The sequence below is a fragment of the Anoplolepis gracilipes genome, chromosome 10 (assembly GCF_047496725.1).
Source record: "Anoplolepis gracilipes chromosome 10, ASM4749672v1, whole genome shotgun sequence".
Taxonomy (NCBI): domain Eukaryota; kingdom Metazoa; phylum Arthropoda; class Insecta; order Hymenoptera; family Formicidae; genus Anoplolepis; species Anoplolepis gracilipes.
In genome coordinates, this window is record NC_132979.1 from 7,966,481 (window position 1) to 7,981,221 (window position 14,741).

A 14,741-nucleotide genomic window follows, 5' to 3' on the forward strand; every position below is an offset into this window, starting at 1 on the left:
AAATCTCGCCATCGCGTCAATGTCAAGATAGACAATGGCTATTTGCATAAAACATTATCTACCTACCGTCTGTCATCTATGGCAGCGTGTTGTAAGCAAAGATCGAACGCTCGAACGTCGGACAATAGTGTTGGGGATTGTTATGAAAAAAGTCGGTGGAAAGTATAGATTATCATCGCGTAAATATAATGGAAAATTCAAAGAACCATCGTGGCAATAGTTGATATATTTAAGATGGAGTACGTGATGTTTATATGCTTCTCTCGGCCTAATATTACATACATAAAAACCTGTATGTAATTCATGTTGATTTGACAAAAATTTGACGCTTGTAAATTTATAAGACAATTTCAAACGTATAAATATATTGCGCGATCGATAAATATATTTCATATAATTATCGTAAATGGAGAATTGCGTAGACATTACGTCACGTAATAGTCACGAGTCGAACACTAATATTCGTAGTCACAATGGACGTTCGCGATTTAAAGTGCGTGAGATACAAATCAAGTATTGGTATGCGAGTGACAATGATTCTATCTGGAGCAATTATCGGCCGCGTATAATGGATCTCTCGCCAATAAACGATATTACGAGCGATACATAATTCACGCGCGCACCGAAAGTCAAATAACAGGCGTAATAAATCGGTTAATTATATGTGATTTATCCGCTTAAGTTGAGTTATTATACGGTTGTATATTACATATAATCTCTCTGTGCTATCCAATTGAAACCCCACGCTCGTATATTTACACAGCATTGCTTATGTTCTAATTGCTAACTGCGTGGGATACTTTCCCAACTTATAGATGGATTTTTTTTAAACGCCCGTATAATATTCTTTACCAGCATCGGTATTTCCATTTAAAGTAACGGCAGAAAAGATTGAAGCAAAAAGATTTTTCTGTTTACTGTATATGTATGTATACCATAAGTAATTACAACATAAAAATAATAATCCAGAAAATGTTTCCAAGATCATTTGAGGATAAAATATTTAAATTTATTTATCGTACGCGGAAAAATAAAACGTGTTTCACGTATTTTCCGGAATGTTAAAATTCTGATTGTTTGGACAATGTGATTGAAGATTATTTTAATCTTTTCAAATAAAAAATTATTTAAAAAGATTAAAATATCCCTTTGGTAATATTTTTAATTGAAATAAGAATTTAATTGAACGCAAGAAAAAGGTTGGTATAAATTTGGTGAAATCTCGGACACAAATATAATTTACTTAGGATATAAATAATTTAAATGTGTACCCCTCAACAAAAAATTTTCAATATTCCTTTTATTTACAAAACTAACGCGATCTTCTTTAAAAAACGTAAAAATGTTTAAAAAAATATCAATAGCGGTATCAAATATTTTTCAAGTATTCAAACATGCCACACATATTTTCTCTCTGTTATAAATATTCGTTTTATGTATCTCTCACACTTATTTCTCCATATAATTTTTCAGTTTTATCAATAACACATACATAATCAATTATCAACAAATGTTGTTGACGTCTCGTTATCGCGCAACTATTTAAAGAATACAGTTTGTTATCCGTCTGGCCTCCGATACAATAAATCTAAACATAAATATTTATAAAAATGATTCATGTGAATACGCGGTTGCGTGAGCTTAGAAAAAAAAAAAAAAAAACGCAGAATCACTGAAAAATTCTCATGCCCCCTCGAAGTCGAGAATAAGAGCGGATAAATGGGTGGGGGCGACGCGTCCGACATGTACGTGCAGCCTCATACACGTATCCGAAAGAGAATGGAAGGCGGGGGCGTTCTAGTGGGGGGGCTTTAATGAGGATGCTGCTGATTATCCAATTCGTAAATTCTCGCTACATTTTGATCGTGCATGACGAGCCGCGAGTATAACAAGGATGACTCGCACTGCCACTCGACACACACGATAATACAATCGTCCTAGAAAATTTCGATTTTTTGCAACGATAAAAGTCACTTCTTTCCGCTTTACTGGTGGTTAACTTATCACGCGATAATCAAAAATTTATCGAGATAATGAATAAATAAGCTAGCATAATATTATAATGTTTGCGAAAAATATTGGGAAATTTTGTTACGCATCTTTATCTGCGAATAAAACCTGTCACGTTTTTTTTTCTCGGTTATTGAAAGATTAATTCTTCTGTCCTAAGATTTATAAATTGTATATAAAATACTCTTTCAATATTATTTTGGAAGAAAAAAATACATTAATTCTTGAAAAAGTATACATAATACTGAAAAAAAATTTAATATATATATTTTTTCTATAATATATACCGGGGTGTAAAACTATATTTAAATTGCTTATATTCATATTGAAAAATAATATGGAAAAATAGGATATTATTTTGAATGTTATAATATTGCTATAGAATAAATTTACTTAACTTGTTTTTAAACAGATGTACATATATATAGCGATATTATATACAGGGTGTATCGTTACTACATATCCTTATAAAGATGGATTTTTTAGCCAATTTAAGACGATTTTCCCTCAGTGAAAATGTTAAGGGATCAATAATTTTCGAGTTATAAGATTGAAAAGGAAGAATTTTTCACAAGCGAAACTTTGTGGAGTTAAAAGATTAATATATAATTACATTTTTTAGTTAATTTCTGATGGAGTTTACTTTACTAAAATTTTAATTTACTGCTTAGTTAAAAGATATATAACGGCAAAAATTAAAAGTTTGCAAAAAAATGATGACCTCCCTCGACATTTTCGCTGAAAAAAAATCGTCTCTAAATTCCAAGTAATCCATTCTTAAAAGACATCTGATAATTACTATACACCCTGTATATTCGATAATATTTAACTATCGATTAGCAATATAACTGCTACATTACTCTTTTAATTAACAAAGTGAAAAATGGTATTATTCGCAGATTGAATTTGATATGTAAAATAATAAAAAAAAAAAAAAAAAAAAATCATTTATTACTATTTATTGTAATTATTATTTTTAAAAAATTATTAAAAAATAGTATTATAAAATAACTTAGAGAATAATTATTCTTTTATAATATATTAAAAGTAAACAATAAACATCCGATACAAATATATTTCGTTTGATACAGTGCACTGAGTGTAATACAACTCGCGCGATCTAATTGAACAAATCGTAATGTGTGTAAGTGCAGCTCGCACTCTTCGTGCTCGTATTAAGCAAACGTCATCGGATGTAAGTGTACCTTAAGTGTCGGGATCCAACGTTAACACAACACTTTATCGGAATCATAGTCGCTCTCGTATTTCAAGAGGCGACTTTGAAAGAGCTGATTTCACTTTTCTTCGTATTAACACTTTATTCCTTTATCATTCTGAGAAACTGCGTTCGTATATCTTTATATATATATATATATATATACATATATAAAATAAATAAACATAAAGATATTTCACAATATTTTATGTAGTTTTCGCACAGATTGGAATTTAATCTAAGTTTTTTTTATTAACGGCTACAAAACTATCCATATAATATTGCGTTTTTTAAATGACAGCTGCTATTTAAACTTGGGAAAAAATCATTCCACGCCCGTGACCGCTCAATGAGAATATTAAACGGGACGATTATTATTACACTGTCTGGACAAATAGTCTCGTAAAATTTTCTCACGCCGTTGGCACGTGCTATTAGCAACACGATAAAATATGCAACGAGCAAGAGCTGCGAGTTCAAGAAATTATAATATTATGAAATGGAAGAAAACTAGTTCTATTAAAACTACTGAATACTTAAAGATGCAGCTTCTTTAAAAAATGTTTTAGAAAAATATTTCTACAAAGTATTTGAAATAAATAAATAAATAATCTAATGCAAGTATTTTTATATTAATTTAAAAATATATTTAAACAGATTTAAATAATAAAATACTGAATATTACTAGAAGTTATTGTAACATCCTTACATATAAATGGTGCTCTTTAAAAGTTATGTTTCGACTGACAAGAGGACAATTTGAAACATTAATTGTAAAGACTCACCTAAAGAGCTTTCCGGATCGGAGAGGTCCGAGACGGAGGGTACTTTTTGCATCGAGGTGTCTCTGCCGGGGAGAGTCGGCACCAGACCCTCTTCTTCGGCATCGGAGAACAGCTCTTGTTTCAACAACTTGGTCATTATCGTCAGCATACCGCTACCATCAGTAATACCGTTCGCCAGAAAGCTGCCCATGCTTCGAACATCGCGCTAGTAAACAAAAATATAATTTATTAATTCAAGTTGACGTACACGCCGCTCGTTTTTATCTATGTAAAAACAATTGCGTTGCCGTGATAAATATATTACGTATTTTTTTTTTTTTTTACGATAATATTGTACATGACAGTAACAAAAAATTTTATCACGGATACGATTTGACCCTTTCTTATTAAAAAAAGAACAACGTTGACGTAACTTTACAGAATAAAGTGAAACGTTGAACGGTATGAGAGAGGCAAATTAAAAGAATAACGATTGGCTGCTGCCGACGAGGAGGAAGCGGTGTACATTACTCGTCGAGGAAGAATGAAATGAAGGAAAGAAGGGGACACAGCTCATTGTCAGAGCGGAAAAAGAATGGAGAGAGAGTGTGCTCGTGCCAGCGATATATAGTCACGACTCGCTTGACCTTCGTATGAAAGACTTGGAGTTGAATGAAACGTCACGTGACGTAACGACGTGTAACGTGCGCGTGTCGTGAGCTAGTACTACGAAATCAATGAACCTGACTCGTAAGGGAGAAATTTATATTCTTTTTGACATGCGCGAACGTATCTTTCTGATCGACTTGAAAAATAATCCTTTTGATTCAATGAAAAAACAAATAATGTTATCCAGTTTGATAACATCATTCAATAAAGCTTCAATTTCGAGAGACATATTCCGGTTTTCATCAATCATGATATTTTACAAAAATAGGAACTATATGTATATAATTTGTATAATCTTGATCTTGTAGATACAGATATCCCATAATCTTATCAAATTTTTTAGAATATATATATTATATAATATACCTAATATTGACATCATTTTTTTCTGTCAAAATTTCTTATCTGACAATTTTTTAAATAAAATAAAAAATGAAATATAACGAAATATAGATATTTGTCTCTTCTCACATAACATATAGAATATATAATGTCATTTTAATATATCATTTATTATTTATTATTATTCATCTCACTAATGTTTATATCGTACATTTCGAATTGTCAAATGTCATCCATTTATTCTACGTTGTTCTAATCTATTGCGGATTTCGCATCGCTGTTTGCACCATATTATCTGATACGACTATAATTTTTTTCTGTACATTGGCCTTGATTTTGTTAATATAAATGGAAAAATTATAGCCATATCAGACAATATTGTGCAAACAACGATCAAATTCCTTTGGCTCATCCTATTGAAAATTATAAAAAATAACACTATAAAAATATATATATAATAAATATCTAAAAAATATATTTAATTAGACAAAATAATTATTTCGTATTAGATTTAAATAAATAAACTTATTTAAATTATATTTTATATATTAATAAAATTCTTTTATCAATACACTGCATCATTTATTTTAAAATATGTATTTGTTGATAAAAAAGAGAAAAAAATGGCATAATACGTTAATATTGTGACTGACCAAGTTCAAACTCGCGCAACAATTTTTCTGCATTGTACGACAATTATTTAATTGACTATATCAATAGTACGAGAACACAATACATATTTACAGATCAATAAGAAAGCATGTCGGAGAAATCCCGACACATTCCATTCAAACATCTTTCCTCGTACGATTTTTCTATATTTATTTCTATCTATTTGTCATCTCTTCGCCTTTCGTCATCGATATTCGATACTAAACGAAGATGTATCCATTCATCGCAGTCATCAATAATATGTGACCGAGACGTCGCCTACAACGACGATATCTGCCAGACGGGAGTAAAATTCCGGTGGCTATATATGCCGATAAGATGGCCGAATGCTGATGTGTAGAATTTGCAGTCGCAAATGTTTGTTCATCAAGCATTGACCATGACCTTGCTCGGAAATTTTACGCAAATTTTTATCTCGGTTATCATGGGTACAAAAGCTTCCCACAAACACGCATTCGCCGAGCGAATCGAAATTGATTGAATGAAATTCTTTCGATCTGATGATGCAAAAAGTTTGAGGAAGAAAAAAAAAAAGAACTATATATATATATACACCATATATCTCTGTATTATATTTGATGCAATTCTGGTCGCGCAATTTTATTTGTTTGCGTGTATGTGAGATGATACTTTGAAAGGCCTGATAACAACTGCGATTTGCAAGGAATGCGCGTTATCTCGCGCAATCTCGATAGCAACAGGCACGATTGTTTTTCACTGACGCCAAAAGTAGACTTTCAGGCGCGTTTTCTGGTATATAATAGTCCTTTCAGACATGTAAATCTATTCGCACAACAGTATACACACACACACAGATACACACAACGAGAAGGGGCGACGAGGGGCGGAAAAGCGAAAATCAACGAACGGCGGCGCCAGCGAGATCCGAGAATATCGGGAGATAAGTTACGTTCGTCGAAACACGAGAAACTGGATCGATTCATTCATGAATAAGCATTATCAATGAGTCGCAATTCGAGCGCATGAACTTACGTAATTTGATTTTAACCCCGGCGTACGCCTGTGTTGAACATCTTCCATTCATGATCGGACATGGCTTGACCTAACGGATGTGAACTCCCTTCCCGAATATTAAACATGATAACTTGTATTTAAATACTTATATGTACGTGATAAGCGTGACACGATCTACACATACCACGCTTGTATGACAAAATGGATCAAAAATAGACATTGATTGAAATGAAACGTCAAGTGAATCCGAGATATCAGGAATATATTTTTATCAAGATCCTGAAGCGTGAAATGCATCATTATTTAAAAAAGCAATGATATATATATATCAGGGAGATAAAACTCGTATGTTATGATAACTAACAAAATTTTCCTTCCGTCATCACGATCGTCCATTAAATATCTAATTTTTTTTTTCTTTTTTTTTACCAAACTGTCAATAAATGATAATCATGCACATGTTGTAGACGGAGAATGTGTTTGCATCAGGCTACATATTTCTTTCATTGACGATTCTCTGTAAGGGGTTTTCTCGGTAAGAAGCCCACACGTACATACATTGTAATAGCCAATTCTATCGATGAGCATATTAGATTGGATCACTTTAGCGCGAACGTTCGATCATGCACGCGCGACATTCAAGTCATTAAGCGATAAGATAAATTTTGCGCCGACATCATAGATGCGAAATACCGTTGCAAGTTGTTTGTCACCCATTTCGCTTTTAGAATAAATATAAAATGCCTGATAAGACGAAAAAAAAAAAAAAAAAAAAAAAAAAAAGATAGGAAAATAGAAGTTAATGGAACGAGTTTACAGAAAATACAGATATTTTTAAGTCTTCTTTATAAAAGATGCATAATTCATCTCGAAATACGAGAGTGCATGTCTCGAGTTCATTGTAAAAAATAACTGCACTGTAAAATATTACCAATAATTCAAAAACATTTTTGTCCGAATTTTCAGATCTGGATGTCTCAAAGTAATTTCTTAATCATCAGAGACATTTTTTTTGTTGAAAAATTAGTTTAAAAATTGTGCAGTTATTTTTTACAGATAAAATGCATGAAGTTTTCTTACAGACACACTGTTCGAATTTTCAGACTGATTTTTTTTTTTTTTTCAGAAGATCTGAATGTTCAGACATTCTTCTGAACTTTTAGGAAAAAGACATCCAGGTCTAATTAAAAATTCAGACACAAATGTATTTACAATGTTGCTCAACTCGTGCTCCATTGAAGAATATAAGATAATTGGATCGATATTCGATTTGATGTCACGTTTGAATAATGTTGAGTATAATTTATGTTAATATCTACATATACAAATTACACTGTGTGCTTCGCGTGAAAAGGTATAATTCGACATTTCAACAACACGTGTATCGCCACAAACTCATTCATTACATAACGTTACAAGCACCACGACGACAATGCGCACGAAACAGGCTATATAGGCGACGTGTTATCTCGGATCGCGCGATAAATATAATTAACTAACAAGGTGTTTTTTGTCAAAGTCATTCAAGCAGATGGTGAAAAACCATGTGAAAATTAAATCGACATGGACAATGTATTTGTAATGAGTCAATGTGCAAAGCGCATAGTCGATCAGCTGATTATCTGACAAATGAAAGAAACCTCGCGCGAAGCGGAAAACCGAACGAGGCGGAATATTGATGTTTTTATTATTTCGGGATATACTGCGTGTACGTGTGTATGTATGCGTTTAAAAATAAGATATAGCTTATCGATACGCGCGCGAGTGACATATTCGAGAAAACGACAGCGCACACTCAGCTGGTAGATTATCACGATCAATCGTCCGTGTATCGAGCTTAACACTAATAATTAATTACAACAGTACTGTTCTGTGACTGTTGTATGAGCGTATAAATTATTAAACTTTTAGTCTACACTGCGCAATCCAATCCAGTAATTAAATGTTACATATTTGGAATCCAATAGCTAAATGTCAGATATTTAACCGTATAAACGCTGTTTTCTTTCTCTCTATATATATTTCTTCTCTTTGACTCTATATATATTTTTTTTTATCAAGTTACCTATGAATATTAATTAAGTTAATCAAAGCTTGAGCCAGATTCCTCTCTTTTTAAATACAAGATCATAAAAAGCATATAAATTCTAATTAATTTTAATTCAGGTTTATATAAGATTTCTATAGAAATGATGCGACGTTCTTTATGATGGAAATTTTCATAACGCAGAAGGAAAAGGGCTATACAATATTGCATATTAATTCCATTAACGATACGACAGATAAGAATATTATGAAAGTTCGACGAAGATCCGAGCTCTCTGCTGCGTAATAATATTATATTAGGTAATTGAACAAACGAAACACAAGAAATCACACACACACTCACATATGCTTGCTACGAAATTATGAAACCACGTGAAACCCACTTTCGTCTTGCATTGGATTTGCCGACCTCGATATCTTATCGATTACGCTGATTAATTAATCGGTCAGACGTGGCTACGATTATATATTCATTTCGAATGCGGACCAAATTAAATTAGCAAACCGTCCATTCACGCGATTCGCATTAATAACTTATCGCAAAAATCAATGCCGGGACGTTTCTCTCGTTTAAAACGAGTAGATGTTGTATGACGAGCTTATATTTCATGCAAAAATGATTACTACACATTGTTTATGAAACTCTGACAAATCATTTTCGTTAATTAATTTGCGTATAAAATTTTCAATAACGATGGAATTATTCATTATAGATAACTGTTTGAATTGTGAGAATATGAATAATAATTTCTATATTTTCACATGTTTACATTAGTCGTGCATTTATTGATGGTTCTTGTCGATAATCCGATAATTGATAATGCCATGGGCTGTGAGAAAAAAGATAAACTTTACATAATCGTAGAAAACACGGTCAGATTATACAATCCAATAAATGATAAGTGAAACAAATACAATATTTTTCTTGAGTGGACGCGTTTTACGTAAAATTCGAGCTGTGTGTTTCGACATACACACAATTGAATGTTAAAAGAGAATGCATAATAATATTGATAGAAATATATCGTGCTTATAACGAAGGGAGCGGATAGACCGCGCCCATAACGCTTAATTTGAGATCGATGGCTGAAGTTTTCAGTCATTAAATCAACTGGGCAGCCTACTATTAATGGCGGAAGATTAAAAACGATCATAATCATAGTATATGTATTACTGAATGTTTTATAAATTCCTATTTTAATAAAATTTTTTTTTTTACTCGAGAATATATAAATTGTAAAGTTATATACTAAAATATTAAATGTTAAAAAAATATTTTAAAAGAAACAATAGTGATTATTTTGAGTGATAATCACAAACAGAATTACGATTGTTGGGATGCACAGTTTAATTATTTTTCAATATCTAGTTCGACGATGAATCAAGAGGGCGGTAAAAGGACACTGCATATAGATAAAGATCAAATGTGCAATGAATGGGAGAGGAAAAAATGTCGCGACTGTTGAAATAACGAGGAGCGGAAAAGAGTTAAGCGTTATGTTTAAGAACAATATATGTACGAGATAATGCAGCGCTTTGCACAAAGATTGTGTTAAATGAAACTAAAATTACATTGTCCTTTTATACGTCTTTGCCGCCGCGCATACAGAAAGCAAAGAACGGATAGAAGGCCAAGAATGGAAGGCGTGGGATGCGAGTGCACTAGCTGCGAGGCGCGCATGTGCATTACGTGGGTAGTCTGTAACAAAAATATTATAACGAACGATGAAAGGCGATGTAATAATAGCGCTCGGTGTTTAATAACGAGGGAAAAAAATGGAATACGCGCGAGACGTTGCAATATATATATATATCAATATATGTATAATACATATAGAAAGAGAGAGCTGATGGTCTGTGCCAGTCACGCTTTAGGTCCTTCAATGCTGATGAAAAAAAAAAATATCAAATGCCTTAAAAAATACATGCAATAAGAGAGGACGATTGGAGTTACATTGTGGCTTTCGCCGTCACATGGGGAAGATATGGGGAAATTAAAAAAAAATCAAAGAACGAGTAGGACGAAGTGTTGCCGCATCGTCGTTGTCGTCGTCGACGTCGCTGCGACGGGGAAATATATGACGTAGGCTAGGCAGTCAACGGTGCATGCGACTAGAACCGACCAGAAGCGCATGCAAGAAGGTCTGGCCGCATATGATGCGGGAAGGGATGCTATTTCTGGCGGCTTAGGTTTCCCTTTCTCTCTCTCTCTCTCTCTCTCTCTCTCTCTCTTCTCCCCTGTGTATGCGCGTTGCATTTCCTCCCGCGCATGTGTATGTTGCCTTTTCCACTCTTGTTTCACTCTCAACTGGCACGGATTTCTACGATTCAGGCCTCGCGGTTCATTCAATTTTCATACGACGAACAATCGCACTCGCCCTTTTTTCCCCTCCAACTTCCACTCCATCCACGGGCCATTTTAATAAGTGTCAGTTAAAGTTGATTTTTTAAGTAATTTAAGAAAGAATTTTTAAGAATTTAAGTAATTTAAGAAAGGACGGATCAATTACGTTAAAAATTAATAAACCTAATACATTTCGGGACTCGTGAATTTGACATTACGCTAAGCACCCTTTTAGCCTTTTAAAATATAAAATTAATGAGATTAATCTGTGAGTTAAACTAAATTCATTCTGCAAAATATAATTCAATTTTTCAAAGTTGTGAATATTATATCGAACTAACATTTTTATAGTAACTATACATAAAAATGATGACCATAAAAATAAAAATCTCTCTAATTTCTTCTTAAATAACTTTAATGTTTATCTCACATCTAGTCTTTGTATGTATGAATTCTAAAAAAAAAAATTACGAAAAAATATTCCAATAAATACACAGTTACGGATCTGAAAAAAGAAACGTGAGAAATATATATTTTTATTTCTAATTTTGGCTGCGTCAGATTTTGTTAGAAATTTGATATTGATTTTCACGTAATGAAAAAATCGTGAGGATATTTATTAGTCGATATTTTCGTGTCGAAAATAATTAAAATTGAAACATACAAAAAATGTTAAAATTACGACTAAAAATTTACAATTAAATTAAATGTAATTGTCGTAACTAAAGAAATATGACAAAGGCAAAAAGGTATTGATTAATTTTTAATGCTTATATTTAATATTTACTAAATTTGCTGGATTGAATATTATAAAATGCCTCAGTATATAACAATAGCATATGTCCTAGATCGATAATATGTACATGTTTTAATTTAAGATATCATAGAAAACAGTATTATATATAGAAACGTACTATTATTATTTTTCGAGCTGATCGAAAGTCTTTACACATTTGTTTTATCTTGATGTGAAGTAAATTAAACTGCAGATATTTTTTTATCTGATTCCTCTCTTAGTGTATCGCTAAAAAGACTATACTCCTTGTGTATTTTATATGTAGATTTTATATATAGATTTTATAAAGTGTTACTCATAACACGACACTAATACAATACATGTACCTAAAAAATCTTTTTCGAAAAAGAAATATATTTTCTCTAAAACGTTCGAAAAGTAACTCACCCAGGATGCAAGTAAAAATCTAATCAAACAATTACAACAGATTTTTAGAGACGTTACATATCTCTTACGCACCTCTCGAAGAAGCTCGAAGGTTTTCGAAGGAACCAAGAGTTTCAGTCGACGCAACTGTTGGCTGTTTCACAGCGTACAAATCAGCAACGAACGCGTTCGGCTTCGCTGAACGATGGACAGAACGAGAGACAGAGAGAGAAGAGACGAAAGAGAATCACATAGAAGAGAGAGAGAGAAAGATATGACGGAGGCGAAGGGCAGAGACGAGACGGACGAGGGTCAGTCGGTGACAGAGAGACTGAAGGCTGAAGGCGTAGGGGACAGCGGGTGGGAAGGGACTGGGGAGGACGGTGGAGGAGGGAGGGGGCGGGGGGAGCCGAGTGCCGGTTCTACGTTCATTCATAAAACGAAGGCGGAGAGCGACAAGGAACGAATTGTTAGTGGCACTCGCACAATCACCAACTCGGCCAACGCGCTCGTCGTCGTTCGAGAGCGAGGAATATATCTGTAGCGCTTCTCTCACACTCGGTCGCCATTACTTGGACACGATATTGCGCGATATACTCGACAGAAGTTGAATCTTCTTTCTAGGAGGCTAATAAAAATAGGCGATGTCACACATCCCCTCGGGGGGATCAAATCTCTCTATGTCTTGACTTTTGAAATATTTTTAATATATATGTTAAGATATATTAAAAATATATGAAATTTGACTTTTATATAAATCTGTTAAAAGATGTAGGGTGATTTGTCCGTGTTACTGTTGTATTTAAATAAGACATAAAAAACCTAGGACAAAATATTTTTTAAACTAAAGTAAACTCTCTATTAATGTGTATGATACAATAGAAAATATTTTACTATATTTTTGTGCTAGTTTTTTTTTATGACTTATTTAAATACATAGACACAGTAATATGGACAATTACCTTATATTTGAATTTTAATATATATTAAAATATGTCAAAATGTTTTTTAAATTGTTTGATAGAAAAATTGTTCGATAATATATAATGTTTTTTGGCGATAGTAAAAATATAATTGAAAGTATCGACATGCACACTTTCGTGGATTCTCTCTTAACTTTTAAAAGTATATTGTGTTTTCAATTATTTGCTAGAGATTATTTCAAAAATAATAATATATTATAGCAATAAAAATATAGCTGTAACTACAGATATCGGTTTAGATTTACACGTTAAAAACATACTTCCTAGTATGTATACTAATACATAAAATATACTTCTACCAAATATAATGTCTGAATAATTTTTGAATAAATTTAATTTTACTTGTATATTTTTTTTTTGTATAATAATTTAATTCATTTAATTATTACAACTTCCGGAAAATTGATTATTGTAAAGCCCGCTATTATGCATTTAAACGAAAAACACTTTTACACGTATAATTAGTACATCCATTTATTAGAAATATTTTCACGTTTATTAAATATTTATACGTTTCGTTTAAATATATAATAGCGAGCTTAAATGTGTAAATGTTTTCTTAAAAATAAACGTTTTTCTAGAAGTGAAAATGGATTTAACATTTACACATATATTCGACAAACGGAATGAAATTTAGGAGCCCTAAATTATTGTAAATTCTTATATTATAAATATCTGAGAACAAATGTGTAACATATAAAAGTCGATTTTAATGAACCGCATATTTTTATCACGTTGGTTTTCTAATCCTTGTCGGAGCTCAAAAAAATATTTGTTTTAAAACAAAAGTATACAACAAAAAAACGTATCTCGAGTTTTTCTTATTTATATTATTATGTTATTGATCGACTTACTTTTATGGATCTATGATCAATAGGATAACCGCCTTTTCTGGTTGCAGGAGTTTCTTCGTAAAAATCTTGATCCTCCTCCACGTAGTCATACAAGGATTCCATGTCCATTTTGACTGCATGAAAAAAATGAATTGTTAATAATTTAATCGTAAAATAGTTTGAAAAAATTAAGTACCAGAGTACAATAAATAAATTAATAAAAAATATTAAAATTATCGAACGGATAAATGAAAGGAAACATAGTTAAGATTTTGGGGACTACATGATTCTTCGCGCTTGAATCATTTGACACGATGTCCCAATTATAATTTTATACCAGCTTCGCTAGCTTGGCACGATATTCTGGTTTCGCGGGGAATACATTTATTTATCAACCGCTAAATAGTCCGCTTTTAGATACGCGATCGATATCGTTCGGCAAAGAATGATGCGTATAATAATATAAGCGAAGCAAGAGAGTCCTAACACACTGACCGAGTGATTATATAACGTCGTCGTACAATTGTTCCAATGATGCAGAACTTGTAGAATATTACGGAGTCTCTAAACTCAACTTGAACCGATTTTTGGATTTTAAAATCGACTGAAAAAAAATTTCGTCGATGATCGTTACTCGTTACAATTTTTTTCAAATTTAATGTTACATTTGGTGTGATTATTTTCATTCGTCATAATTTAGCGATAAAAATGAACGCAATAAAAGT

The 14,741-nt window shown here is 32.3% G+C and overlaps 1 protein-coding gene across 3 annotated transcripts in view; it reads right to left on the minus strand.

Annotated features, from left to right (window-relative positions):
* The window catches only part of Pnt (ETS transcription factor pointed), a 118,781-nt gene that overhangs the window by 97,968 nt on the left and 6,072 nt on the right, over positions 1–14,741 (minus strand). For all 3 annotated transcript variants that reach the window (XM_072900586.1, XM_072900585.1, XM_072900590.1), the window contains exons 2-3: positions 14,038–14,150; positions 4,012–4,216 (exon numbers count right to left, since the gene is read on the minus strand). In XM_072900586.1, coding sequence (XP_072756687.1) covers positions 4,012–4,216; positions 14,038–14,145 — 313 coding nt within the window. In that variant the 5' untranslated portion in view covers positions 14,146–14,150. The remainder of the gene's footprint in view (positions 1–4,011; positions 4,217–14,037; positions 14,151–14,741) is intronic.